The 26452-nt window shown below is 55.5% G+C and overlaps 1 protein-coding gene across 1 annotated transcript in view; it reads right to left on the reverse strand.

Annotated features, from left to right (window-relative positions):
• Positions 1–761: 761 nt before the first annotated feature.
• CREB3L1 (cAMP responsive element binding protein 3 like 1) overlaps positions 762–26452 on the reverse strand; it is a 35102-nt gene continuing 9411 nt past the window's right edge. Inside the window, exons 2-12 of the mRNA XM_036104947.2 lie at positions 16515–16743; positions 13971–14155; positions 10572–10650; positions 8717–8874; positions 7892–8041; positions 7707–7765; positions 7436–7504; positions 5481–5580; positions 4213–4339; positions 1655–1922; positions 762–1473 (exon numbers count right to left, since the gene is read on the reverse strand). Of these exons, the coding sequence (XP_035960840.1) occupies positions 1437–1473; positions 1655–1922; positions 4213–4339; positions 5481–5580; positions 7436–7504; positions 7707–7765; positions 7892–8041; positions 8717–8874; positions 10572–10650; positions 13971–14155; positions 16515–16743 (1461 nt within the window). The 3' untranslated portion in view covers positions 762–1436. The remainder of the gene's footprint in view (positions 1474–1654; positions 1923–4212; positions 4340–5480; positions 5581–7435; positions 7505–7706; positions 7766–7891; positions 8042–8716; positions 8875–10571; positions 10651–13970; positions 14156–16514; positions 16744–26452) is intronic.

Consider the following 26452-nt stretch of genomic DNA (forward strand, 5'->3'; position numbering starts at 1 on the left):
GCTTTCACCTGATTAAGCCAGGCCCACCAAGGACCATCTCCCTGTTGAGGAACCCAGAATCAGTTGATTTGGGACCTTAATTACACCTGCAAAATCTCTTTACTTTTGCCGTAAAAGGTCACCTAATTATGGGAGTGACATCCCCTTATATTTACAGGTCTCCTGCATACCCTAGGGGAGGGGATTAAATAGGTCTGTATGGGGGGATTCGGAGGGGAGGGAGAGTGGGGGGCAGGAAGCTTGGGGGCCATGTTAGGATTCTGCCTACCACACCCAGCCAGTGAGTGGCAGCCTCAGGAGTTAAACACAGCTCTTCTTACTGTGGGGTCTGCACCTTTGACCCAGCTGAGGCAGAGGACACAAGAGCTAAAATGCTGGCGGGTCTCAGGAGGACCTAATTGGGTACAGCATGGAAAGTGTCTGGCACAGTATCTGGTCCACAGTAGATGCTTGATCCTAGCGGTTCGCATCCCCAAAGGCCAAGACTGTGGCTGATACGCCTCTCTGCCTCCACGGTCAGCGGTCGGAGGAGGAGCCTTGGGGTGGGGGGATTACAGCAGTCCTCTGGCCATCTAGCCTGATCCTGCGCCTGGCTGGAAGAGGGAGAAACGCCCTCTCACATGAGCACGCCCTCAATGAGCCCCTGGCGGAATGTAAGATAAACTTCCTCTTCTCACTCCCCCTCTCTCGGTCCTGGTCCCCTTCCCCCCACGAAGAGAGTGCCCTCCCCCCCCCCATGAAGGAAGGCACAAAGTCAGGAATTGATGCTGCATCTTTTTTTTTTTTCTTTACTTTTGCCTTCTTAAAGCATGTGCTCAGCTCATGGAGGAAGCAGTCTGGCAATTAAAAAGGCCCAGCGGCTTGGGCTGCGGCAGGGGGAGGCCAGGTGAGGGCCAGGGAACAGCAAAGCCCGCACTAACTTCATAAAATATAAAACAAGGGAGGGGTGAAGGGAGGATGGAGACTTGTAAAATACAATATCTTAGGGGATTGGCAATAATAAAAAATAAGGTTCATTATTTACAAACAATTTCTGTTCTTGGTCTCTGTACAGTGGGGCGGGGCGGGGAGGGGGGTGTGTGTCGGTGTGTGGATGGGTGTGTCTCTGGGGGGAGCAGGGAGGCAGTGGTCGTGTTGGTCATTATGAGAAAGGAGGGAGTTGGCCCAGTGAGTGGTTTATCTGAGAAGGACGGATGGCTGTGGGAGGGAGGGGTGAGAACAGAGTGGTCGGCCCAAGGGAACAGTCCAAATGTGGTGGGGAAAGGAGAGGCCCTGGGAAAGAGTGGGGTAAAGAAGGGCTGGGGAGAAGTGGAACCCTTTCTCCTGGGACGGGAGCCCAGGGGGCAGGGGGACAAGCTGGATCCGGGTTAGAGAGCAAGACAACCCCTCTTCTGGGTGCCAGAGGGTACGTCCTGTGTCCTGGGTCTTGGCGCGGCCTAGGAGAGTTTGATGGTGGTATTGGGGCCCAGATCCCTGGAGAGAGAACAGAAGTCTGGGGTGAGTGTGTCCAGTGAGGATCCTCTCACCCCTCTGTGCACTGGATCAGAATGTGGGTGGAAGGGGGCCTTGGGGAGGCGTGGCTGACATGGGGACACCCCCGGCAGAGCGTGGGTGGAGCCTGGGGCCCCGGGAAGGGAAGGGGCCACCCACCTACCTCTCACGGAACCACTCCTTGGGGTGAGAGAAGTCGGGGCTGGTGCCGTTTCCACCAACGTCTTTTGGCCAGGCCTCACTCAGGTACTTGGTGGTCTCGTGGGTGCTGTCCAGGTGGTCATGCTGCAGGTGGTCCTGGGGCCGCTGCTCAGCCGGCCCCCCCGGCTTGATTTCCCAGCTGTCTGGGGGCTCCACAGGCAGGAGGGCACTGCGGCCCTCCTCCCACGAGCCTGCCCCCTCGTCGTAGAACAGGAGGCTCCGGGAGGGCACTGGACAGAGAGCTCATGGTGAGCCTCCGTGCCAAGGCTCCCCACTCCCAGCCACATTCCTGGCCCAGTAGTGAAGGACGAGGGCCTGAGTCTGAACCCCAGCTCTAACACTGCCCATTGGTATGACCTCTGGCGAGCCAGGCCTTTGCTTTAGCCTTTCTGAGCCTCAGTTTGCTCATCCGTAAAATAGGGATACTAGGGCCGAACCTCATGTAGATGTGGTTTGATGAGACCATAGGGGCAAAGTGATCGAAACTGTGTTTAGTATGCACTCCGAGAGAGTAGTTCTTCCTAAGCAGAGGGTACCAGGGCGGGGCATCTGAGAGCTGGGTTCTAATCCTACCTCTACTACTCACTTTCTCTGAGACCTGGAATCAATCTCTTCCCCCTTCTCTATTTTTAGAAGATTTTATTTACTTCTTTGAGAGAGTGAGAGCACTAGTGGGGGGGGGGGTGCAGAGAAGCAGATTCCCCACTGAGCAGGGAGCCTGGCTGGGGGGGAGGGGGGCTAGGCAGAGGCTTAACCCCCTGAGCCACCCAGGTGCCCTCTTCCCCATTCTAGGCCCTAGGGTGCCCTTCAGGAAAGTGAAGGAAAAGAAAACATGTTTGTTGGATATCTACTCTGTGCCAGGCATTGTGCAGAGCCCTTTGACCTGCATATCAAATCACGAGCATCTCACAGAAATTCCTGGGAAGGAGCTATTTTTAGCCCGGTTTCACAGAACAGGTGAGGTTCCAGCTTATCAGGTACTTTGGCCTATGCTGGAAGCGAGAGGCAAACCCAGGGCTGCCTGGCTCCAGGATCCCCCAGCACCTTCCGGGCCCTCAGACCCTGACCTAAGAGTGTGTGTGAAAGGCACTCCCTGCCATTGAGCAATGCAGCAGCCCTGAAAGCCCGCCAGCTCCAGAGGCCACTTCCTACCACAGATACGCACAGGGCCTGCAACCCACTGCATTCACTCCAAGGGGCTTTGTTCATCCACACTGGCCCCACCCCCCACTTCCCTCCCTTCCTCTCCGCCGGCTTCCTCTACCTCCGAAGACCCCAGGGCCCCCCTGGCCTTGGAAAATGGATATGGGACTCTCGGCCCTCACACCCCCGCGGCCCACCTCCCTCTGCGACTCTCCTGTCTCTTCTCAGGCCACGCTTGTCCAGGGAGTGGTTTTCGCTCGCCACCTCCATTTCCTCTTCCCCTAGCCCTCCCCACCCCTTCCTCCTGTCAAGGCCCTGCTGGTCTAGCTCCTTCTCCCTGCCTATCTCTCCTTCTTGAATCCTACTCCTCCCCGTCTCCTCCCTCTCTGACCCCCCCATCTGCTTCCTCTTCCTCCTCCTGCCCTGCCAGATAATTCATTCCTGGTAGACGATAAACAGTTAGGAAGTTCCTCTGTAGGTCTACCTGAAGTACCTTCTGCTTCTGGAAATCCATACTATTCTTTGCTGCACCTTCTACCAGTTTCTCCCCTTGCCACCTGCCTATTGTATCTTTTCTCTCCTCTGGTGAGGTCTTCAAAAAGGGAGGGGGATGCACTCACTGATTAAGTGCCTGCTGTATGCCAGACCCTGTGCCAAGAGTGTGCGTGCCCCGTGCCATTTAGTTGTGACAACACCCATGCTTGGGGAGTGCAGAACTGTAACTTCTGTTTTTCAGATGAAGACATGACAGCTTAGGGATGTCAAGACACGTGCCCAATGTGACACAGTTAGCAAGGGCAATGGCAGGCATGACTGACTCTGAAGCCCCATGCTCTTAAGCACCGTATCTTGCAGTCAGTCCCCCATGGGCTGGTGACTATCTGAGCCCACATCCTCACCACCCCTCCTCTGCCCGTGCTTGACCTTACCGGTGCATCCTGGCCCTCCTTAACACAGTGCTTCAGCCACCACTGTCTGATGGGAAAGCGCCCTTGAACTGAAACTCACATGCTATCCCAGTCCTGAAATACTAACTGTTCCTAGCAGATGCCCCGTAACCACTGGTACCATAATTCCTGGGGACTGGGGTGGGGGCGGGTAGGGTGGGAACATTCCTGCTGTCCCCTAAACCACCCCCCACCCCCGCAGGCCCCTCTTGGGGGGGCTGGGATCAGGTAGCCTGCAGTGTAGTCCCAATTCCACAACTAACATCGAATAAATCATAGAACCTTTGGGGGGAGGGGCCTCAGTTTCTCCATCTGTAAAATGAGGAGGTAGAATGAGATGTCGCCAACCCAGAACCCGGCTCCTCCCTTGTATCTGGCTTATGCCCAGAAGTTGGGACCCAGGGAAGGTAGCCTGGCTCAGGGCACTCACTCTGACTGGCTGTGTAGACGCTGTCAGCGGCCATGGGGTCTTCCTTCACAGTCTGGGAGCTGGAGGAGAACTCAGGGAGGCAGGGCACAAGGGAGCCCAGCACCAGAACGAAGCACAAGGCTGCCACCTGGTAGTGGAGAGAGTGGTGGTCAGAGCAGGTTGGGGGTGGTGCAACCCTGGCCATCCCCAATCCTCCCCGCAAACCAATAGGTATAAAAAGCTCGGTATTTTTCCAAGAAAGCAGCGCCCAGAGCCAGCCACCCCCTAGATGTGCGGTCTTCCACCCTTTTTGGAGAAGGTGGAGGAGGCTGCTCAGGCCATGTCAGCCCTTGGTAGGGGGGCACCCACAGGCAGTGTTAGAAAAAAAGGGAAGTGGTTAACACGGTTATCACCTATAAGGTGGGGGAATCAGGATAGTGAGAAAGGAGTACTTGGGCGTGGGGGGGGGGACAAGGGAGGGGACAGAGCATCACACCAGATTCTCAGCAGGAGGAGCTAAGAGTCACACAGCCCGAACTAAGCCCGCCCCACATCATGCCTGCCACCTGAGAGCATGAGGATCTCAGAGGGCCTGGGGAGTGATTAGTCAGGAGGCAGCAGGCTGCCATTTCCAGGACAGCGTGGAAGACGGATTTGCAGATGTCTGAACCACACCCTGCACATTTTTTTTTTGTGAAGATTTTATTTATTTATCAGAGAGAGACACAGTGAGAGAGGGAACACAAGCAGGGGGAGGGGGAGAGGGAGAAGCAGGCTTCCCGCTGAGCAGGGAGCCCAATGCAGGGCTCGATCCCAGGACCCTGGGATCATGACCCGAGCCAAGGGCAGAGGCTTAACGACTGAGCCACCCAGGCACCCCCACCCTGCACATTCTTTTGGGCTTCTAGAGATTTGCTCAGCCTTCTCCTCGCTATTCATTCCAGAAGGAAAGAACCAAGTGCCTCCCAACCTTGTGTCTCCCTAAGCCCTTTCCCCCCCAGGGTATAGAAACTGCCTCCTCAAGGGACTTGCCCTGCTATCCCCTAGCTGGGTTCATGTGAGTCACTACACATCCACATTGTGTTAGAACTGGTCAGGGAAGGTCATGTTCTGGAAGGCTCCATGGGCTTGGTGAAAGAGGCTGGGGTCTTCAGGAGCCAGCTCACCAGGCACTAGGATGGTGTACCTGGTGATGTTGCCAATCATCAAAGCTCTGCCTGCCTTCCTAGAAGGCCAGCCTGGGGAAGACTCGTCCTCATGTGGCCCTGTAGTGAGGGAATAGCACCTACCATGAGGCAGGTCCCAGTCTGGGTGGCAGCCATCTTGTAAGGTCTTGAGATCTTGTTGGTGACCAGAGTCTGGAGTTTCTGCAGCTGCTGGAGCAGGGTCCTGAGGAGGGCACAGTGGTCACTTGGCAGGCTCTGCCCCAGCAGGCATCTCTGCCTCCTGGAGCTCTCCCAGGGAGCACCTGGGCTGGCTCCACACTTGGCTTCCACACCAGGTGCCCGTTTCAGTCAAGACAGAAAAGGTCACCTCCCGCTTGGCTCCTCTGTGGTGTGGCTTGGGGAACCTGGGGCCTGTCTCGTGATGAATAGCTGGGTCACCCTATGGAGCTCAGGGGTGCCCTGTGATGCTCCTGGCCAAAGCGGGGTGGGGAGGAAGGTCTGCCCCACCTGGGCTGAGGTCACCCTTTTCTTCACCTACGCCAGCCACAGCTACAGTGACCTTCCTTCCTTTGTACCCCACGATTCCCAGAGCTGATAAGAAGGCCATGTCCAGCGGCTGTCTGGTGTGTAGTGAGGGTCCAGTAAATACAGCTACCACTTTGGTTAATTTTGTCACTGTTGCTTGTACCAAGGCACCTGTAACATCTCGTTTCTGTTCATGGATTTCCATGTCAGTCTCCTTCACTAACCGTGGGCTCCCTGAGGGCGAGGACCGGGTCCCACCCAACGACGTGCTGTCCTCCGGGCACACACAGGGTCTACTCAGCCCACGCTTGGCCAACCACAGTTTAAGGTCTCTGCTCCGCCTAGCCGGGCACTGGGGTTGCAGTTACCAGAATGAACAGCAGGTGGCGAAAGAGCTCCAAGGGCCTGGCCCTATTTTGGGCCAGAGAGGAATCTGGGCCAGAGGTACAGGGGTGAGGAGTGCGGCCCCGCCCCCCTTCCCTGAGTGGGCGGCATTCTCCAGGTCAATCTGGGGAGTGGCTGGATCCTGCTGGAGAAGCTGGGGGAGAAGGAAGGAAAGAAGGAAAAAGCCTTCTGTTGAGCACCTGCTACATACCAGCTGTTGTCTCTTGTCATTTTCATTTACCCCAGCGAATAATTATTAGAGACCTACTGTGGGCTCCTGGCTAGGCACTATCAAGAATTCAGAATAACCATAAAAAAAAAAGAGGAGAAGAAAAGCTAACACGAACTGAGCATTCTTAAATGCCAAGCACAGTGCTGGGCCCTTTACCGGCGCCGTCTCATTGAATCTTCACAAGAATCCCGGAGATAGAGCTTCTATCACCCCCATGTAGACAAAACAACTGGGGACCAGAGAGGTTTAACAGTTTTCCCAGAATCACAAAAATGGCAGAGTGGGATTAAGAAACCCAGGCTGTGACTTTAGGTAGCTGCGACCTGTGCTGGCCCCATACTGAGGTTTCGCAAAGGGAATTGTGCATTCGAATCACTGAAGGACCGTGTTGAAATGCAGATTCTGATTCTGTAAGTCGGGGGAGAGTCCCGAGATCCTGCGGTTCTTACAAGCTCCCAGGTGGTGCTGATGCTATTTGCTGGTGAGAAGAGCTCTGAGTTGCAAGCACCCACCCACCCCAGCGGTTCTAACGTTAGGGTACTTCAAAATCACCTGGAGGGCTTATTAAAACACAGATTGCTGAGCCCTCCCCGGGGAGTTCCTGATTCAGCAGGCCTGGCTTGAGGTCTGAAAATCAGCATTTCCAAAACTTTCCAGGGGCGGCTGCTGCTGGTCTGGGGAATTCCGCTTTGAAAGCCACTGCCCTACACCAACTCACTTACGCGGCTCAGCTGCCCTGTCAGGTGTTTAGAGCTATGCGCGGTTGAAGAAAGATGGGAAGCCAGGGGTCCCAGGCTGCAGGGTTCCTGTTTCTGGGGTTCCTGTCATCCTGAACTCAGTCACCTCTCCTGCCTCCTGCCTCCCAGAGCTATGCCAGAGCCGGGCCCTGGCTGCAGGAGGGCAGGGGGCCGGGGAGGATGCAGGTGGAACCACCCACCTGTTGGCATTCTCCAGGGTCTCTACCTTCTTCCACAGTTCGTTGTTCTCTGATGTAAATGTCTCCACCCTGAGGGGGCCAAGCAGACACAGGCTCAGGGCCAGGCCCCAGACTCACTGCTGCCCTCTCTGCCCTGTCCACCGCTCCCTGAGGCATCCGAGGCCCCGAGCCCCAAGCCCCCTGCTCCGGTGCCCTTTGAGAGAGCACTGGGGACAGCGGGGCAGGCGGGGGAGTGGGGCCCAGGCCCCACCGCCCTGCCCAGGATACTTACTTCTTTTCTAGACATTCCACGTACTCCTTCTTCTTACGGCGGCTCTCCTGGGCCGAGATCTAGGGGGGAGGCCCCAGAAAAGGGGTTACCACAGCCACATAACCATTTCTGGGGGGCCCTCAATTTTAGGGCTGGTGTCACCAGGGGAGCCCTGGGGCAGGGCCAGGGTCCAGCTCATGCTTTACCTTATTCTTGATTTTTCTCCGGACCCTCTTTAAGGCCTTTTCTTCGGCTTTGGTGAGGGGGAGTTTCGTGGGGATGGGGTAGCCCTCAGCAATCAGGGTGCGTTTCTCCTCCTCTGTCAGGAGCAGTGGCCCTGATGTCCCCTGTAATTTCTGTGGGAGGTAGGACATGATGGTTAGGAACCAGACAGCCATGGGTTCAAACCCAAGCTCTGCCATTGACTTTGTGTGACTGAGGGAAGGCACTCCACTCTCCTAGCCTCGGTTTCCTAATTTGAAAAAGGGTGGATCTGAATGAAATCCACTAACATGTATCAACAGTGCTGGGAGCCCAGCATGTTAGGCATTCAGTATATTATTGCAGGGTCGGGGTAGGGGGGTCCCCTAGATCCCATTCTGGAATCCACAGCCTCAAAGCTGACTTGTCCAGAGCCCCTAAACAGCAACCCCCTCAGACCCCTACAGTCTTCACTTGGGAGGCTCCACGCAGGACTCAGCTCCATGTTTCCCAGGCGATTTGGGGCCTCCTGAGTCCTGTTCCCAAGCAGTGCTCCTTGGAGCCAGCCTGGGCCATCCCCTGGAGGTCAGGAATGTCAAGTTCTAGTCCTGGTTCTGCAACAGTGGGGGTGTGACAGGCCTCTTGGACCTCTCTACCTGTTTCCTCTTTACCCCAGAACAGGATTAGGAGATTTGCACTCCCATCTGCTCTGAGTGCTGATGGGGATGGGGATCAGGCTTGGGGCTCCCAGACCCTTCCTCGCTGGTCATGTGCAGGGTGGACTAACTCAATCCCTTGCCTCTAGGCTCAGCCCACCCCCAGCTGCTTACGTGAGGGGCGGTGAGAAGGGGGGAGGTGGAGATGGCCGTGGAGGAGCGGGCCATGGGCCGGACAGGGCTGGAGGGGGGCAGAGAGCGGGGACTCTGGGAGCCGTCACTGTCGCTGCCGTGGCTGCTGGGGGGCGTCAGAGGCATCTGCACCAGGTCCTCTGGGAAGAGCGGGGGGAGGGGAATCCAGGTTAGCAGGGTTGCATCCCACCTCTGCTTGGACATCAGAGGTCAGCCAGCCCTGACACTGTGGGGGACGGAATACTGGGGCCTTGACCAGCTGTCCCATCAGCTGTCCCATCCCCTCTGCCATGTCAGAAAGATGAGCTGACATCCAGAAGTTCATTTCTGAATGCCACCCCATCTCCAATGCCACAGAGGCCTGGCTCCTCGGTGTGGCTGTCATGGAGGCCGGATTCTCGAAGTCCCTCCCCCATCCCTGACTTCACAGGGTCCAGGCCCTTGGAGCCTCCACTGGTAACCCCAGAGGTGACTGGAGTTTGCCCATAGCCAGACCCATGGGATCGGGCTGGGCAAGCAACAGGCTCTGTCACTTCCTTTTTCCCACTGCCAAACATCTAGCCCAAGCAATCCCAGGGTTTCCACTTCCAACTTGAGCGTGACAGGACAGCAGGCTTTCAGCAGACCAGCCAGGAGCCCTGCGGTCCCCAGCCTCCCCCTCCCCGCTGCTGCTCTGTGGCTGCAGCATCAGGAAGACTGGCACACTGCGGTGGTCAGGGAAGATCCTGGGCAGAGCCACGAGGACCGAGAGCCCAGCTGCAGGGAGAGCTCCCAGGACAGCACAGAATGCCCGGATCATTGCAGAGCAGGCTGAGGCTCCAGAGGAACAGCTGCATCCTTCCAGACTCCGCCCCAACTGCCCCCTGCACGAGTCCTCTCTCCCTCCCTGCACTTTGATTTGCCTCTTAAGGGTGCCATAATGTGAAGAGCCCGGAACGTGGAGTCAGGGAGCCTGAGTTCAAGTTCTGCTGTCACCCGCCCCAAGTGTGTGACCTATAGTCATATTTATTAACCCCTCCCGGCCTCACTTCCTTGTTGAAAGGGAGTGAACTGACTGCAGGGAGCCTTGAGGACGCAATGAGCTCATGTATATGAAGATGCTTTACGGATTGAAGGGCACTCTACAAGATGATGTGTTTTCACAATGGCCCCTTTCTACCTTCTGTGAATCTTCTCTCCGAGGGAGTGAACAGTGTGAGGGCGAAGCTTGGGTCTTACTCATCTTTCTAAACCTTGTGCTACTCAGCCCAGGGCCTGATACATAGTAGATGCTCAATGAATGTTTGATGAATTAATGAGGTAGGGTTGGAAAGATTCAGTTAGCCTATTCTCCTTCTGGCCAATCCAAGAAGCTTCCTCTGTGTTCCCTTCCCCCCTGTCAGGTCTGGGGATGTGCCTCCAAGGCCTCCTGGGGAATCTGCCATCTTTAACCCATATGGCTGCTAGGAAACGGGCCCTCACTACTCTGTGATCTACTTGGGCACAGGACTGTCTTCTCCCTCTGCTTTCCCAGACATGTCCAATGAACTCTCACTGGATGGATGGATGGACGGATGGGTGGATGGATGGATGGATGGATGGGTGGCTATAGAGTGGGCTTCCATTAGTGAATGACAGGAGGGGGATTAGCAAACAGGGTGAGCGTGTCAATAACAGAGATGACAGTTGTAGACTGGGTCAAAAGGGAGCTGGATGGATGGAAAGTGTGCAGAACAGGGAGGAAAGGATATTCTGGGGAGAGATGGGGGCTGTTGAGGGAGATGGGTGGGCTGGGCCAAGGGGGTAGGGAATGCTGTCTGCCCAAGACTGGAGAGGAAGTCCCTCTGGACACACTTACCTGGTGTCACTTTGAGGAACTGATTCACCTCCTGGGGCTCTGCTTTGATCACTGGCAGCTGAGTCATCTCTCCTGGGGCCTGAGGAAGAGACAGGCCCAGCTCCATCAGCTGCCCTTGAGGCTGTCCCCACCATTCAACCTCCTACCCTCCCTGAGGCTGGCGGTCTGCTCTGCACAATTAAGGAGGTGGCTGGACTCAGGGTTCTGGGTACAGCCCAGAGGGAGAAAAGGCAAGTTCTCAGGCTCGGAGAAGCCAAGTAAGACCTAGGAGAAGAGAATGGTGGCTAAGTAGTTAGTGTAGTTTAGACCTTAAGCTTGGAGAAGGAGGGCTTCTTGTGGCCTCCAAGGCCAAGGCCATCTTTTTGATGGAGGCTGCTCTGTGCTGACTGTGAAGGCCGCACAGGCCTTGGTATGTGGGTTGCCAAGAGGAGAGAAGTAATGTCTGGTGCATTGTAGCTGTTCAGTGAATGGTAACAGTAGCACCGATGAAGAAGGCCTTAACTGGCTGGGGGATCAGGGTGAGCTCTCTAAGCAGCTGAACTTGGAAAGGAGTCCTGAAGTATAAATAGGAATGTTCCAGATAAAGGACAGGGCAGGTGGTAAGTGAAAGGAAAAGAATTCCAAGCAGAGGGAAAAGCATCTGCGAAGGCACAGAGGATAGAGCGCATGGCCAGATCTGGAAGCTGCAAGTATTCAGGGTGTCCAGAGTATAGGGGTGTATGTCAGGAGGGAGTGGTAGGAAACAAGACCAGAAGGCCTGGCTAGAGGGTGGGGCGGGGGTGGTGGTAGGATTCACAGAGGGTAGAAAGGGACCAGACAAGGAAGTTTGAAACAATAAGGAGTCCCTGATGGGTTGTATCACAAGGGACTGACAGAACTAGATTTATGTTTTAAACAAACAATGCATTCCTATTTCTTTATATTCCCACTTGCTGTTCCAGAAAGGACATCAAGAACATGTATGGCCTACTAGGGATTTACCCCAAAGATACAAGTGTAGTGATCCGAAGGGGTACGTGCACCCCAATGTTTATAGCACCGATGTCCACCATAGCCAAACTATGGAAAGAGCCCAGATGTCCATCAACAGATGAATGGATAAAGAAGATGTGGTATATATCTACAGTGGAATATTACTCAGCCATCAAAAAAGGAAATCTTGCCATTTGCAATGACGCGGATGGAACTAGAGGGTATTATGCTAAGCAAAATAAGTCAATCAGAGAAAGACAATTACCGTATGATTTCACTCATATGCAGAATTTAAGAAACAAAACAGAGGAGCATGGGGAAGGGAGGGAAAAATAAAACAAGAGGAAATCAGAGAGCGAGACAAACCATAAGAGACTCTTAACCATAGGAAACAAACTGCAGGTTACTGGAGGGGGGGATGGGGGATGGGGTCACTGAGTGACGGGCATTAAGGAGGGCATGTGATGTAATTAGCACTGGGTGTTATATGCAACTGATGAATCACTGAACTCTACCTCTGAAACTAATACTACATTATATGTTTTTTTTTTTTAAGATTTATTTATTTATTTGAGAGAGAGAGAATGAGAGAGAGAGAGAGCACATGAGAGGGGGGAGGGTCAGAGAGAGAAGCAGACTCCCCGCCGAGCAGGGAGCCCGATGTGGGACTCGATCCAGGGACTCCAGGATCATGACCTGAGCCAAAGGCAGTCGCTTAACCAACTGAGCCACCCAGGCGCCCAATACTACATTATATGTTAATTAATTGAATAAAAATAAAAAAAAGAACATGCATGGCTTCCTGCACATGATTATCAGCATGCATCTAGGTGGTGTTCTCTTTGCGGAAGGCACTGTGTTGTTGGGTGCTGGATTTCAGGACCAAGTCTCCCCTCTGGGTCCACAGCCAGCAGAGAGAGGCCATGATATTGTGGTTGGGACACAGAATCTCCAATGTAGGCAGATGAGTAAGAATCACAGAAGGTCCAAGTTGGCAGGGACCTTGGAGATTCTCTGGTCTACATCCCAGCTCAGCCCTCAAAGTGACAGGGAGGGCACTGTGACGCAGAAGGGTGGGTCACCCAGCCCATTACTGACAATGCCAACTTCTGGTTCCTGTGCCTCCCACAAGAGCATCGTGATCTCCCTAGAGTGGGAAGTGTGGGCTTCCAGGTCTTGTAGGCCAAGTTTGGAATGCAGTTCATTATTTCTGTGTGTGGGATTTTTTGTTTTGTTTTAGAGAAGGGGAGAGAGGTGGGGGAGGGGCAGAGAGAGGGAGAGAGAGAATCTTAAGCAGGCTTGATCTCACATCCCCGAGATCATGACCTGAGCCGAAACCGACAGTTGGATGCTAAACCAACTGAGCCACCCAGGCGCCCTGCAGCTCATTATTTCTGACGGTGTGATTCTGGGCAAGTCGCTTAGCTCCCTGAGCCTCATTTTCCCTCTCTGAGGCATGGGCCCAACCTCCCAGGACTCTGGCGGTTGTTGCTGCTATCGCTGCACCTTCCCTTACTGCTTTGGCAAGGCCCAAGGAGTCGCTGAGCCAGTCTTGGAGATGGTCACAAAAGATCTTCCACCTTTACAGGTGACCCTTGGTCCCCTAGGTCAGTGCAGGGGTGGGGAGGGGCTGATCTTGGCCTTTGGCCGCATGCATTTTGATCAGGTGAGACGTGTGGCCAGCAGGGGGCAGAGCCAGTCAAACCTCCAATCTAGGGATTTTTAAGACGGCCCTTTTATTGTAGACTCAGGGCTTGAAGCCCCTTAGAGGCAGCTCATGCTCCCATTTTACAGATAAGAAAGCTGAGGAAGAAAGAGAAGGTAACACGCCCAGAGCACAAATGAGAGCTAAACTGGGACCCAGGCAGGGCCTGGAGTCTGGGCCTCACATTCCCAGGAGGCTCTTCAGATGTCGACCTTGGATCTAGAGTTGAATGCTGTTATCTATGTATCATGGGGGGTGATGGGGGGCTGACTTGAGCATATGAGGTAAAAAATATCGATCTCACGAACATATACAATTGAAATATTGACAACGGTTGTATTCTCATTTTGGTCATTCTTTTTAAAAATCCTGACACTTTGAGACAGCTATCTGACCTGCGCTCTTTCCATCTCTGAGACCCTGGACCGGGCCCCTGATGCCCAGCTCTGCCAGGGTCCCTATCAGCTTCCTTCGGCACGCAGTGAGGGGCCCAGCTTACTTTGAGGGTGCTACGGATTGTTCCCATTCTAGGACGGCCAAGGGGCAGCTCAAGGGCTAGGCAGAGGCCTGGTCCAGGAGTTCTGACCCTCAGCCCCCAGGGTCACATTGTTCCCAGTCCACATAGCCCTGGGCTACACAGGGCTTTGAAGGCCTCTTCCCACAGAGACCCCTCCTCCCCCGGCCTCCCTCCCTCAGCCCCTGGGAATAGTCCCCAGGCTCACCTGGTGGGGGACGGGCAGCCTGGACAGGGGGCTGAGGCCCAGCAGCGGGGTGGTGGCCATGGCGGCAGCGGCGGCCATGGCCGAGGAGGCGGCCAGAGGGTCCACGGGCAGCTCCGGGCTCTGCTCCTGCTTCACCATGACGGAGCACAGTTTGTGTCCCAGCACCCATGCTCCATGTTCCACGTCTGGGGAAGGGGGCAGGACCAGGCTCAGGGGACTCCCCGAGCAGAGGGCTCTGCCGCCCTCCTCCCGCCGGGAGCTGCTCTAGACTGGGCTGAGGAGAGATGCTAGGGTACAGGCAGGCAAGGGCAGAGAGGGGCACTGGGTGAGGTAGGCTGGGGCCAGAAGAGGTGGGGCATCTTCTTTACTCTGCAGCTCACAGAGCAGGCGTGGACAACAGATCTGGACCCCTCCTGACTGGCTGTGTGACCTTAGGTAAGTTGCTTAACCTCTCTGAGCCTTAGCTTCTTCATCTGTAAAAGTGCCTGACGAGAAGTAAATGCTCAATAAATGCTAGCTATTGTTAACACAATGACTGCTAGTCAGTGAACATTTGCTGAGCACTGTGCTAGGCGGTGGGGACCTGGTGAGAGTCGCAAGCAGTTTTAGTGCTGCTGAAATGCAGAGGGAAGGGGAAGGTGGGCCCAGAGAGGCCAGCAGGGGTAGTGTGGCCTTGAAGACTGGGCTCACAGCTGCAACTTTGTCCTAAAGGTAATGAGGGAAGCACTGAAGGGTTTTAAGCACGCTCAGATTTGTAATGTCGAAAAAAATCATGTTGTGTTTATGTGGAGACAGGCCTGACTGCAGGCAATGTGGCGGTCGGGAGACTCGCAGGAGGCTGGTGACAGTCCAGCGAGAGAAGATGAAGCCTGAGCAAAGGAAGTGACAGTGGGGATGGAGAGGAAGGGACATGCTGGAGACAAATTCAGAAGGGAGAATCCACAGGACCTGGTGACGGGGTGCGGGGTGTGTGTGTGAGGAGGTGGGGGTGGGGAGGGCATGTGGGTGGTGAGATGTGATGATTAGGTTTCCCAGGGTAGTGTCCACTTCCTGCCTTCTTAGTGAGGCTCCTGGCCCCACCTGGGCCACAGGGCTGGCAGGCATCACCCCTTTTCCTGATGGGTGCCTACAGTCCTGCACTCCTGCAAGCCCCAGGCAGTGGTGAGGTGAGGCGGGGGTCTGGGGAGCCAATATGCAAGGGAAGGGCCAGGGCGCTCTGGCCTTTGGGGCCCACTGTGGGTAGAGAGAGGGGGTCAGTGGTGCCTGGTCCCACCTCAGAGACGAGGCCCCACCCTGCTGGGAGCCTGAGCACCCCAGCTCTGGGCCACAGGCTGCCCCAGGACTCCAGGAACACCCACAATCTTCCCAAATTACAGGGCCAGCTGTCCAGCCTCCGGGAAGCTGCCCCTGCAAAGGGCCCAGAGACAAATTGCTCTAAAAATAGACTTGGGGTGGCCGAGGAGCTGCTGGGCTGGCCCAGCGGGGGTGGATGGAGAACCTACCACGGGAGGAGGTCCACCCCACATGCTGCCTGCCCCTCCCCAGGGTGAGGCCTGAGGACACGCGGACGTGACTTCCAGAAGCTTGGCTGAGAGGCCAGGGCACGCAGGGAAGCTAAGACCTCAGCAGCCCCAGCCCTGAAGCCATTTAAACCCCAGACAGAGTCCCTGCCCTCACAGGGGTGAGCGGGGTGGGGTGCAGAGTCCCAGCTCTGCCCCGGGGAATCTCAAAGACCCTCAGAAGCAGCACACAGTTGTTGAGCTGAGTGAGGCTCTCAGCCCTTGCTACATACGACTTCTTTTATCCCTCCCAATAATCCTATGGGGCAGGCACTATTATTCTCCCCATTTAATAGATGAGAATATCAAGAAACTCATTCAAGACCACTGTCCTCTGAAGAGAAAGAGGAATTAAAAATGCTGTTCATTGTGCTAGCCACTCGAGTATTACCAGGACTTTTATACGTACAATGAAAATAGCCACTAATTCTTCTTATATATTATGTGCTGGGCACTGAACTGGGTACTTTATGTATAGATTTAAAAACCCTGGCCAGAATTCCTATGACACATATATTACCTTCATTTTATAATTGCGGAAACAGGGGCCAGGGAGATTAAGCAACTTGCTCAAGACCACACGGCAGCACGTGGAGGTGACGCCTCACGATGCACAGCAAAGCCCGTTTGGGTCCACAGCCCGTACCCTGCCGGCCCTCGAGGGGGGCGAATGTGGTGGCGGCAAGGGTGTGCGGTTTAGCAGCAAGGGGCTCGCTTGCTCCCAAGTCCTCACCAAGCATTTTACCGTGTGTGTGACCTAAACCACTCAGCTTTCCTGAAGCCTCGTTTTTCTGAGGAGGGGAAGAAGCTTTTGAGGGACCGGGGGGGGGGCACTGCAGGCTGAGATGCCCAGGGGCTACCAGAGGAGTCACCCCAAACACCTCTTGGAGGAGTGCTACCTCCTGCCTTTTTGTTCTCTCTCATATCACACCTTCCTGGGCCTTCTGGGTCTGGGCTGGCCCAGGGTCCTTCTACCCTTTCTTACCTTGGGTGGTGTCCTCCATCTTGATGGGCACAAGGGGGCTCTGAGGCGCCGAGTCACCGCTCAGGGAGTAGCTGTGCTCAGCCTGGATGCCTGGTGTGGGGGAGTCCAGTTCCATGTCCAGTAGAGGGCTCTTCTCGTCCAGCACAGGGTCATCAAAGAAACTGCTGAACAGATCGTTGGAGAAGTCCTCCATGTTCTCCGCAAAGTGGTCCAGGTGCTCCGGGAAGTGCTAGGGAAGGAGGAGGGGCATGGGGGCGGTCAGCGGAGACTGGGAAGGGGGCGCAGATGCTGCTGTGGTGGGGCCCCCAGGCCTGCCACCACCACCACCGTCACCACATCCTCTCCATTATTCCTCCCGCCATCATTAAGGCCACCACCGTCCCCACTACCCATATCCCCAGGACCAACTATTATCATTTCTATCACGGCCGGCACTGCTGTCACCCCCGCCTCTCCCTCCAACCCCCGCTGCCATCTCCAGCCTCACTGTCATTATCCTCAAGGGTGAGCTGCGGAGGGCGCAAGAGCATCCCCAGACCAGGCGACAGACTACCAGGCTCTCATTCTGGCTCTGTGACCTTGGTTCAATTGCTCAGACCGCCTGAGTCTGTTTCTCCGTCTGCCCTACTTCATGGGAAGACTAAGGAAAGAGTGTGTGTCTACGCCAGCAAGTTCACATCCCAAAGGCAATATTGGTGACTTTCGTATCTTTTGCTCGAGTGCAAGGTGGTGGGATTATCAAGGCTGCTCCTCCCCTCATTAGCACAGTCCTCACCTGTCCTCATGCTTCCAGACTCTCCGCTTTCCAAGACTTTCTTTATGCCAAGAGATTAGGCTCTGAAGCCATGTTACTTGGGTTCAAATCCTGACCTTGATACTTCTAGCTATGACTCAGTGCTGATGAGACTGTGGGTGGTGACTCATTAATGGGTTGTGAAATCAATCTAGTAGGTCACAACCGGGATTTAAGAAAAAGTAAAACAGAAAAAAAATAAGAGTAGAAAATACCAGACTGCACTTCACATAGTGAAATTAAATACCTGGTGAGGTTTTCGTCCCAGTTGTGTGTGTGTGTGGACTCAGTAATGAAGTAAAATACATTTCTTAGAAACAAAAAAGTCTGAAGAATATTCGTCTCTGAGATCTTGGGAAAGTTAATTAACCTCTCTCTGCTTCATTTCCTCCTTTGTACAGTGAGGATGATAATAGTTTCTGTCAGGATTGTTATGAGGATGGCCCTGGGTACATAATACTCAACAAACATTGCGTCTTATTATTAATAAAGCACCCACTGGCTGGTACATAGTAGGTGCTTATTTTTTTCTCTCTGTAGAATTATAAACATGTGCCGACTGAATGCATTTGCTGGTGGGTTGAAAGAGATGGTGGGAGAGGAGGTTGCTTCAGGTCCTGGAGTCCAACCTGGTGAATGGTTGATGACCGGCTTCTGGGGGATTGATTGGTTCAGGGTCAGAGCTGGTGGCCCTTTCTCGCATGGAATACTCAAAGCCTGCCCCAGTCCTGAAGGGGTGAACAGAAAAGCCCTCTGAGAACAAGCTTCAGAATATTTCACTTCTCCGTGCCTCAGTTTCCCTATCTGCAAAGGGAAAATAATAGTTCCTACTTCATAGGAACTGTCATGAAGATCATGAAGATTGTTGTTGTGAAGATCAAATATTTGTTAGGTGCTTAATACTCACCTTATAGGATTATGAGGGTAAAATGAGTGAAGTACATATACCACTTACACATAGATCACACACACACATTAATGCACGTAGCAGAATGGTGCCTAGCATGTAGTGAGTACTCAATGGTTGTTAGCCATTATTAGTATGAAAACTGCAGCTACTCAAAGCCAAACTCTGGGCTTAAGCTGAGTTGAGCTGAAGAATGATCAAAGAATCAAGGACAAAATAAGTGCAGAAACCCATTGAGTCAGGTACTCTCTCCCCTTTCCCCAGTTTGCCAGAACTTATCATCTACCCTACATTTTTACTGTGATTTTATTTTATTTTATATTTTAAAGATTTTATTTATTTATTTGAGAGAGAGAATGAGAGACAGAGAGCACGAGAGGGAAGAGAGTCAGAGGGAGAAGCAGACCCCCCGCTGAGCAGGGAGCCCGATGCGGGACTCGATCCTGGGACTCCATGATCATGACCTGAGCCGAAGGCAGTCGCTTAGCCAACTGAGCCACCCAGGCGCCCTTACTGTGATTTTAACCTTCCAGAGTGCTTTCATATGCACGACTTTAGTTAATCCTCACGATTACCCAATGAGATAAGGAAGTTGCATATCTGCATTTGACATATAGGGAAACTGAGGCCCAGGAAAGCCAAGTACAACAGGGAAGTGTCCACAACCCCTCATTGCCCAGTCCTTCCCCAACTGTAGCAGACATTCCTCTGTTCAAGAACTGCCTGTTGGCCAGGCTGAAAACGCCCTGAGGCAGGATGTATATCTTGTTCACCTGCTGAATCCCAGCACCTGGCCCATGATAACTATTGTTGCAGGGACATGGCCTTGTACCCCAGAGGGCAATGCCATCAGCATGTCAGTTGTTCATCAGGGCCTGGGCTGAGGCAGTACCAGGAGATACCAGTACTAAACACATCTCTAAGAATAAGTGTGATCCCACACTAAGGCCATTTACAGGGTACCCCCCCCCCCATCATCCAGCCAGCCCCAGGCAGGATTGTGCTAGCTATACCCTCTGCAGGGCCTGGGCCAGCCCAGCTGGGGGCGCTTTGCCCCTGCTCTCTCTCTCAGGGTCTCTCGGAGGCCTGGTGTGGGGCCCAGTGGGAGGGTGTTGTGAGGAAGGAGGGCAGTGAGTCAGCCGCTAAGGTATTCCTCCAGCAGCTGCTTCTCAGGCGATAAGGGTTTGCCAAGCCCTTTCCTGGGGCCTGGGAGAGGAGAAATGCTTCCTCCAGTCTGGGCTGGGGTCCCTGAAGGCCTTAACTCCAGGCAGATGAGCCAGGTCCTTCTAAGAGACCCCTTTCGGGGTGTCCACAGAAACCTGCTCAGGGAGCTCAGCTGGCCCCCTTTTGTGAGCAGCCCCCACCTGCTGGAAATGGCAGCCAAGGCCCAGCAGGATGGAGCTTCCAGAGGATGGGAGCCAAGTGGAAGGGGAGGGCGGCCAAGGGGCAGGCAGGGTGGGAGTGGAGGACACTCAGAAAACCCGGTCCTCTTTGCTCAGGGCTTGCTTGTGTGCTGGTCGGACCCCCCATTAGCAATGGTGGGCATGTCTCATCACCTCCAGGCTAACCTCCTGCTCATGGAAGCAGGCCAGAAGGGACTCCCTTCAGAGAGTTTTGTAGCCTGATTTCTATCTAGTGCCTGGCTTCTCAAGGCAGCTCAGTTGTGGTTGGTTGATATCATCACATTAGAGACAGAAGGGACCTGAGAAAGCCCATGGTCCTCACTCTTGTTCCTCTCACCCCATTTCCTAATGAAGAAACCAAGGTCCAGAGAGGGAAAGCGGCCTACCCAGGGTCACACAGTGAGTTGGTGATGTTGAGGGAGGGGGTCCTCTGAAGCTCTGAGGCTGCACAGGAATGGGGGTCACCTTCTTGTCCTCTCACTTCTTCCACGGTACCCACCCTCCCCCAACTTTGGAAAGCCCACTCTGGGGATCTCAGGCCTCCTCAGCTCCAGCATGCCCACGTTCCCCCCCAACCACACCCAGCTCTACCTCCAGTTCACACGCTAAAAGCTGAGGTTTCACTACTATCGGAAGGAAATTATTGCCCTGGGGGAGGAAGGGGGGTCTTAATCTGTTACAGAACCTGGACTGGATCGTCTGACGGAAGAACCAAGCGGCACTCGGAGATCTTGGAGGATAGGAGGTTTATTTAACGCTGGCGGGCTCAGAGGAGAATGATCTCCAAAGGTCTGTGCCCGCAGCACAAACGGGGTAATTTATACACTTTTACTTCCGTGTATGTGGCACTTTCCCGCGCCGGGCAGGCGGGGCAGGAGGGAAAACCCCGAACGGCCCGGGACTGGGATTCCCTAGCTGCTTGGTCGGCCACCTTAGAACACAGATTTCCCTTATCAAATCTATAAACAGCAGGGGGTCGTGGGTCAACGTTCAGAGGGGGATAGGGTTCCATGGGGCTGGTGAACCCTTCTGGGGTGCCTTTCCAGGCAACCGGGATGGGAAGCCAGAGAAGGAAATATTATGATTTGTTTCCCTCCTCGTTAAAGACTTTTTCCTACAGTCATGCCAACATAAGCTCCTTCTCGGAGGCCACGCGCAGTTAGCCCCGGCTTCTCTCTCTCTCTCTCTCATTCCGAGAGGTCTCGGACTCTGCTGCTCGCAGGCCCCCGTCCCGCGCACACCTCTCCTAGCGGCGCCCGCTCCCGGAGCCCGGGCTCAGCCGCCAGCCCTTTAAATGTAAAGAAGGAGCAGTCCCACGAGCCGCTCGCGGCCCGCCAGAGGTTAAAGCCTGCGCACCGGGGCGGCCCCACGCCGGAGTCAGGCCTGCTCATTGGTGGGACCCGCGGAGCTCCTGACCAATGGGAGGAGGCTGCGGGCAGCCGGCGGCGGCGGCGGCGGCGGCGGCGGGGCGCGAGCGAGCAGCTTTCTCCGCTTCGCGCACCGCGGGGGCGTGGGAAGGGCCCGGAGCGCTAGGTCCGGCTGTGTGTCCTTTTCTGCGGCACAGGCACGGACGGCCTCTTGGAGCTTCCAGGGGGCCGGCAGCCCCACGCAGTCCCAGACCCTTATGAGTTGCACGGCCCCCGAGCAAGCGGGGGGAAGTGGAGAGGGAGGGTCTCTTCGGAAGTCCCCGGCTCGCAGGGGAGGCCGAGCCGCAATTCTTAGGTCCCTTGGCGGCTCTTCCAGCTCAGCTCCTTCCGTCCCTCTGCGAACAGTCCTACCACAGGGCGCAGTGACGGGGCAGCGGGTCCTTGGTCGTGCGGGGAGTGGGAACGCTCCTGGGGTGGTAACAGGACCATCTGAAGCTCCTCTCAGTTCCCCTCCCGTAATTTCTCCACTGGGATCAATGCAGAGAGAGGGAAAAGCTCTGGGAGTGCAGCTGTCTGAGAGGGTGTGCGGGAGAAAGTTCTCCCCAGACCTGGGGCAGCCTCAGAGCGCCCCCTTCCCTCCGCCCCTAGCCCCACGGCGCGTGCACCCCGGGCCCTGACTTCTGCCTCTCCCCTCGCCCGCGCTGATTCAGTCTGTGCTTGGGGAAAGGAGGGAGGAGACCAGAGTGGGTCCAGGCTGAGCTGTGGGATAAGGAGTGGGAGGGGGGAATCCTGAGCCCGGACATTCCTTCCGAGAGTGAGCTCTGGGGAGAGATGGGAGGAGAGTCCTCTCACATTTCCTTCCCTCCCCCACAGTCTGGGCCACATGCCCCCTTCCCCCCCATACTGACCCATACATTCCGGGACGGTTACTTGCCTCGTGGTCACTAGAAAATCGACCCCATTTCAAGCTGAAGGGCCACGAGTCTGAGTCAGTGCTGTGCCCTGAGTGTGTGGATATGTGTGTGTGTGGGGGGAGGGGTAGGCTCAAGGGAGACAAGGAGGGACTTAGGGGAGGGGAGGTGGGCCCCTGGGTATCCAGTTGTCAGGCCCTCCCTGTTCTTAAGCATCACCATCCAGGCATTTGGGGGCCCCCTTCCCAGAGCCAGAATCAGAGGTTGTCCTGTGAAGGGAAAAAGGCCCTGGACTCAGACTCTGGAGGCCCCAGTTCAAGATCCAGCTGTGCTCTGGGGCAGACCTGGGCAGGGGCAGGTGGTATCTCCTGGCCAGGTCTCAGTTACCCCATCTGTTATAGACCATGTTCCTGAGGCAGGGGTGGCAGGCAGGGACAGGGTGAAGTGAACTAGTCTTCAGAGAGTGGGCTCTTTTCCTCTGTCCTGGCCTCCCTGGGGACTGGGAAGGGATGGAGCCAGTTCTCCGGTCCCTGGAGCCAGTCCCTGAGCCTTCCTGGCAAGGGCATGGGGGTTAAGGGGGGCACACTGTTCCAACCTCCAACCTCACTCTCATCCCCCATTCCCCACAGGCCCACGGAAGGCGGCTGCTGAGGTTTCATATTTTCCCTGTACCGAACTATTCACCACAGAGCCCAAGTCCAAATAAGCAGAAATGCTTCTCTCTGTGTGTATGTGTGTGCATACGTGTGCGTGCGCTACACAGACATGGGCTGTGAGGTTCCTTCTTACATGGGGAAACACCACTTTTCTGATACCATACAACGTGAGATCCACATCCACGGACACATTCCACATACAGCCTGGCACACACCCACTCGGGCTCCCCTAGGCTGACACCGGTAGGCACTAAACACAGCCCCAACAAGGACACCCTCCTCAGGCGTGATCAGATGGACACACATTCTCCTGGACACACACACACAAACGTGCAGCCACCCCAGAGATGGGTAGACACGGCCCTGCACCCTCTCACTTGAACACACACAACATGTCACACCACCACAGAACTAAGTGCTGACTGCGCCAACCCACATGCCTGAGTCATATGACCCCCAGCGAGGGAGCTTTGGGAGTCCCAGGCTCGCCGGGGGCTGGGACAGTGAGGGCTGGGACTGGAGGAGGGGATGACACGGGGACTGAGCTTTTCCATGCGTGTGCTGGAGAAAGGAAGGGAGAGCGGAACACGCAGGCTGGCACCCACCACAGGCTGCTTCCGTGTGCGCTGCAGGGCCTGGGGAGGGCACGCACGTTCTCCATAGCCCCCAGCCCTGTTGGTCTGGCTCTCCACTTCCCTCTCCTGACACTGGTAACCCTTCCCTAGCCAGGCCGCAGATCCCTCAGGAAAGTGGAGAGCTGGCCTGCAGGTTCCTGGCCAGCCCCTGGCATCTTCCAACCAGGCGGCCCATGTACTGTGGCCCAACCCTGGGGTTAGTGCCAGGTACTGTCTGGGCAGGAGGGAGCGGTGGCAGTGAATGCCGTCGCCCAGGGCTGGGATTAGCTGTGACTGGCACCACTGAGGGCCCAGCAGCCCACAGTCTGGCTGCTAGAGATGTCGGTCCGTACACGGTGGCCAGAGGATCCCTGTGGGACAGCTCAGGACACTGAAGACTAAGTGCCAGGGCTGGCACTGGGGACCTCTGGAGAATAAGGGCATCTAATCACAGCCATTTATTCATCACTTATGTATTCGTTCAGTATTTACTAAGCACCTACTACGTGCCCAGGCCTGTGGATATAGAGATGAACAAAGCCCAATTCCTGCTCACAAAAGGCTTTCTGACTAGCGGTGTGAAATACCCCATTGGTGAAGGTAAGTCTAAGGCGTGAACTCTGATCGGTCTCCGGAGCATTCTCCACCTTCTGTTAAGAGGAAACTTCTAGCACAATATGACTATGTGACTCTCCTCCTCAGTATCTATCGATGACTCCCTACTGCCCTTAGGATAGTTTCCAGGTCCCTTAGTATAGCTTGAGATGCTCCAGCCATACTGCCTCTATGTCTTGCTGTGTCCAGTTCTCAGGTGTATCTCCAAAGCCTAGCATTGGTCCCAGCACGTGGTAGGTGCTCAGGTGTTTGCCGAGTGACTGCCTGATGGACTGAATGAGTGGGTAAATGAAGGAATGTGCCAGTGAGCTAATGGACTGAGGCCTTTCTTCTGCAGCTGAGCCTCCAGGAATGACGGCCCTGAATTCGGCTTCCATGCCAGCTTGCAAGCTCCTGGCCTCCTTCCCTCAGCTCCTCCCTAGTGGGGCCTATTGTATCCAGGTTGTTGTTTCCCAAGGCTTTTTTGTTCTTAAGCCCCAGACAGACCAGTTCCTGGGGGACCACAGTCCCCCCACCCCCCTCAGTGCCGTAGCAGCTGCCCCCAGGCTTTGACTAGGCCCAAGAGTAGCAGCAGAGCCCCGTGGCCACCCAGCCAAGCCGCGCTCCCGGACCCTGGCCAGCTGGAAGGCCCTCCTCAGCTGGAGCCTGCCACCCGGCTCTGGCTGGAATTCCCTTGGCCTCTTCCCTCTCTCCAGTGCACTCAGCGTTCGGCCTCTGGCTTCCTCAGCTGTCCCGGCCTGTCTGAGTTGTCCTCAGGTTTTATTTTTGGAAGAAGCTGCATTCTCTCTCCTTATTTACTCCTTTCCTTCAGGGAAGGTGTGGGACCCCTGGGTTCGGCTGGGGATCAGGCTGTGGCTCTAGCCTCAGGGGTTTGGACCTCACTGGGACTCCAAGGGAGGGGACCTCCAAAGACTCCTGACCCATCAGATGCTTCAAAGCCAGCTGCCTCTGTTCTCCTCCCCCCACCCAGTGTGTGACTAATGCCTGCCCCTGCCCTTCTTGAAGAGCCCCACGACAGCCAAAAAAATCATCACCATTTTCGAGCTGAAAAGAATTCTGGCATCACTGGGTCCGTCCCCTTTTGTCGACAGAGGCAATGTACTTCAATGGTTAAGAGCGAGGGAGGCAGACTGATGATCCAGTTCTAATCCTGGCTGGGCCACCTACTGTGTAGCCTTGGGCAACACTCTTAACCTCTCTGAGCCCCAGTCTCAGCTCTAAAATAGGGGTACTGATCTCTACCTACTAGCTTGGCTGTGAGGTTTCAATAAAGGATGACATTTGTAAAGTGCCTGACACAACGCAGGACGCGTGGAAGGGTCTCACTGACCTGGAGCTGGTATTATTACTATTATTTTTATTACAGAGAGGAAAACGGAGAGCCAGGGAAGGGAGGGGACTTGCTCAGGATCACACAGCTTGAGGGAAGCGGCCATTTCCAGAGTCTTTCCTCTGTCTCGATCTCCCTTCCAAGGAGAAGGGAGGGACTGGCATCAGCCTCAAAGAGGAATCTCCTTGAGTCAGCCGCATGGACAAACCCCTGGGTCTTTGGTGTGGGCCTCCTACCGCCATGCCCAGGCTCTCCTCCAGGGCAGGCGTTTCCTCCAGGGCCTCAGCGGCCTCGTTCTTGCTCACTGGGGATGAAGGGTCTGGGGAGGAGACCCCCGCACTCAGCCCCAAGGTGGACCTCAGGCCAGCGGGACTCTGCGAGGAGGGGGAGTGCTGGGTCCTGACATCACAGAGTAGAGAAGCTGGAGCTGCAGCCGTGCAGGCCAGCTGGGGCCCTTCCAGCACGTCCAGATGTCTCAGGAATGTGCTGAGCTGGGAACTACCTCGCTCCTTCCCTCACCACCCCCAACCCCTCATCCCCTCATATGCTTGCTCAAGCTCTGCCTTCGCCCCACCCCCTCTACCCTTCCTCTTTCATCTCTCCCCGGGAGGGCCTCCTGTCCATGGTCCCTCTGGTACCTGGCCGCAGTCTGGCTCCCTCTCGGACCTCTTCAGAGGTCATTGAAGGCAGGAGCCCTTCCCCTTCTGCAGACCCCATGGGCTGACCATGTGGGGTGGGGGGAGATGGGAGCCTGAGCTAACTGGGAGGGGAAAGTTCTGAGCAGACAGTACATGCCAGATCCCAAATGTGGAACTGATTTGCAGCTCTGGGAGAGGAAGGGGTGAAGGCCTTGGGGCAGCGGAGGGCAGGGCTGGGCCTTTTCTCCGGGAGGATGATGAAAGGGGCTCTGGGCATCTCGTCCCAGCTAGCTGGGTGTGAGGGCCAGGGAGGTGAGGGTGCCAGGCTGGGCTGGCCTCAGAAGGAGGGCTCAGATCCTTCTAGAGGGCCCTGGGCCCTACAGGGACATACCTTGCCTGAGAGTGGAGGGTCCAGAGCTGCAGGAGGGGTGGGGGAACCCCATTAGGGCCCTGGGGTTGGGCCAGGAGGAAGGACTCAGTTCAGGCTGGAGCTCTCAGCCCTGAAGAGGGAAGCCTGTTCCTTTGCGAGGGTGGAGTGCCTTGGGCCTCTCCAGGTCAGCCTGGCCCGAGGGCTGGGGATGAAAGAGCCTGATGGGAACTGGTACTCCTGGCCCAGTGTGAGAGTCACATCAGGGCACAGGGTGGAAGTCAGAGAAGAGAAGGGACCTGGGCTTAGCTACTGCCTCAGGCTGCTCCGGACTCAG

The sequence above is a fragment of the Halichoerus grypus genome, chromosome 11 (genome assembly GCF_964656455.1).
Source record: "Halichoerus grypus chromosome 11, mHalGry1.hap1.1, whole genome shotgun sequence".
Taxonomy (NCBI): domain Eukaryota; kingdom Metazoa; phylum Chordata; class Mammalia; order Carnivora; family Phocidae; genus Halichoerus; species Halichoerus grypus.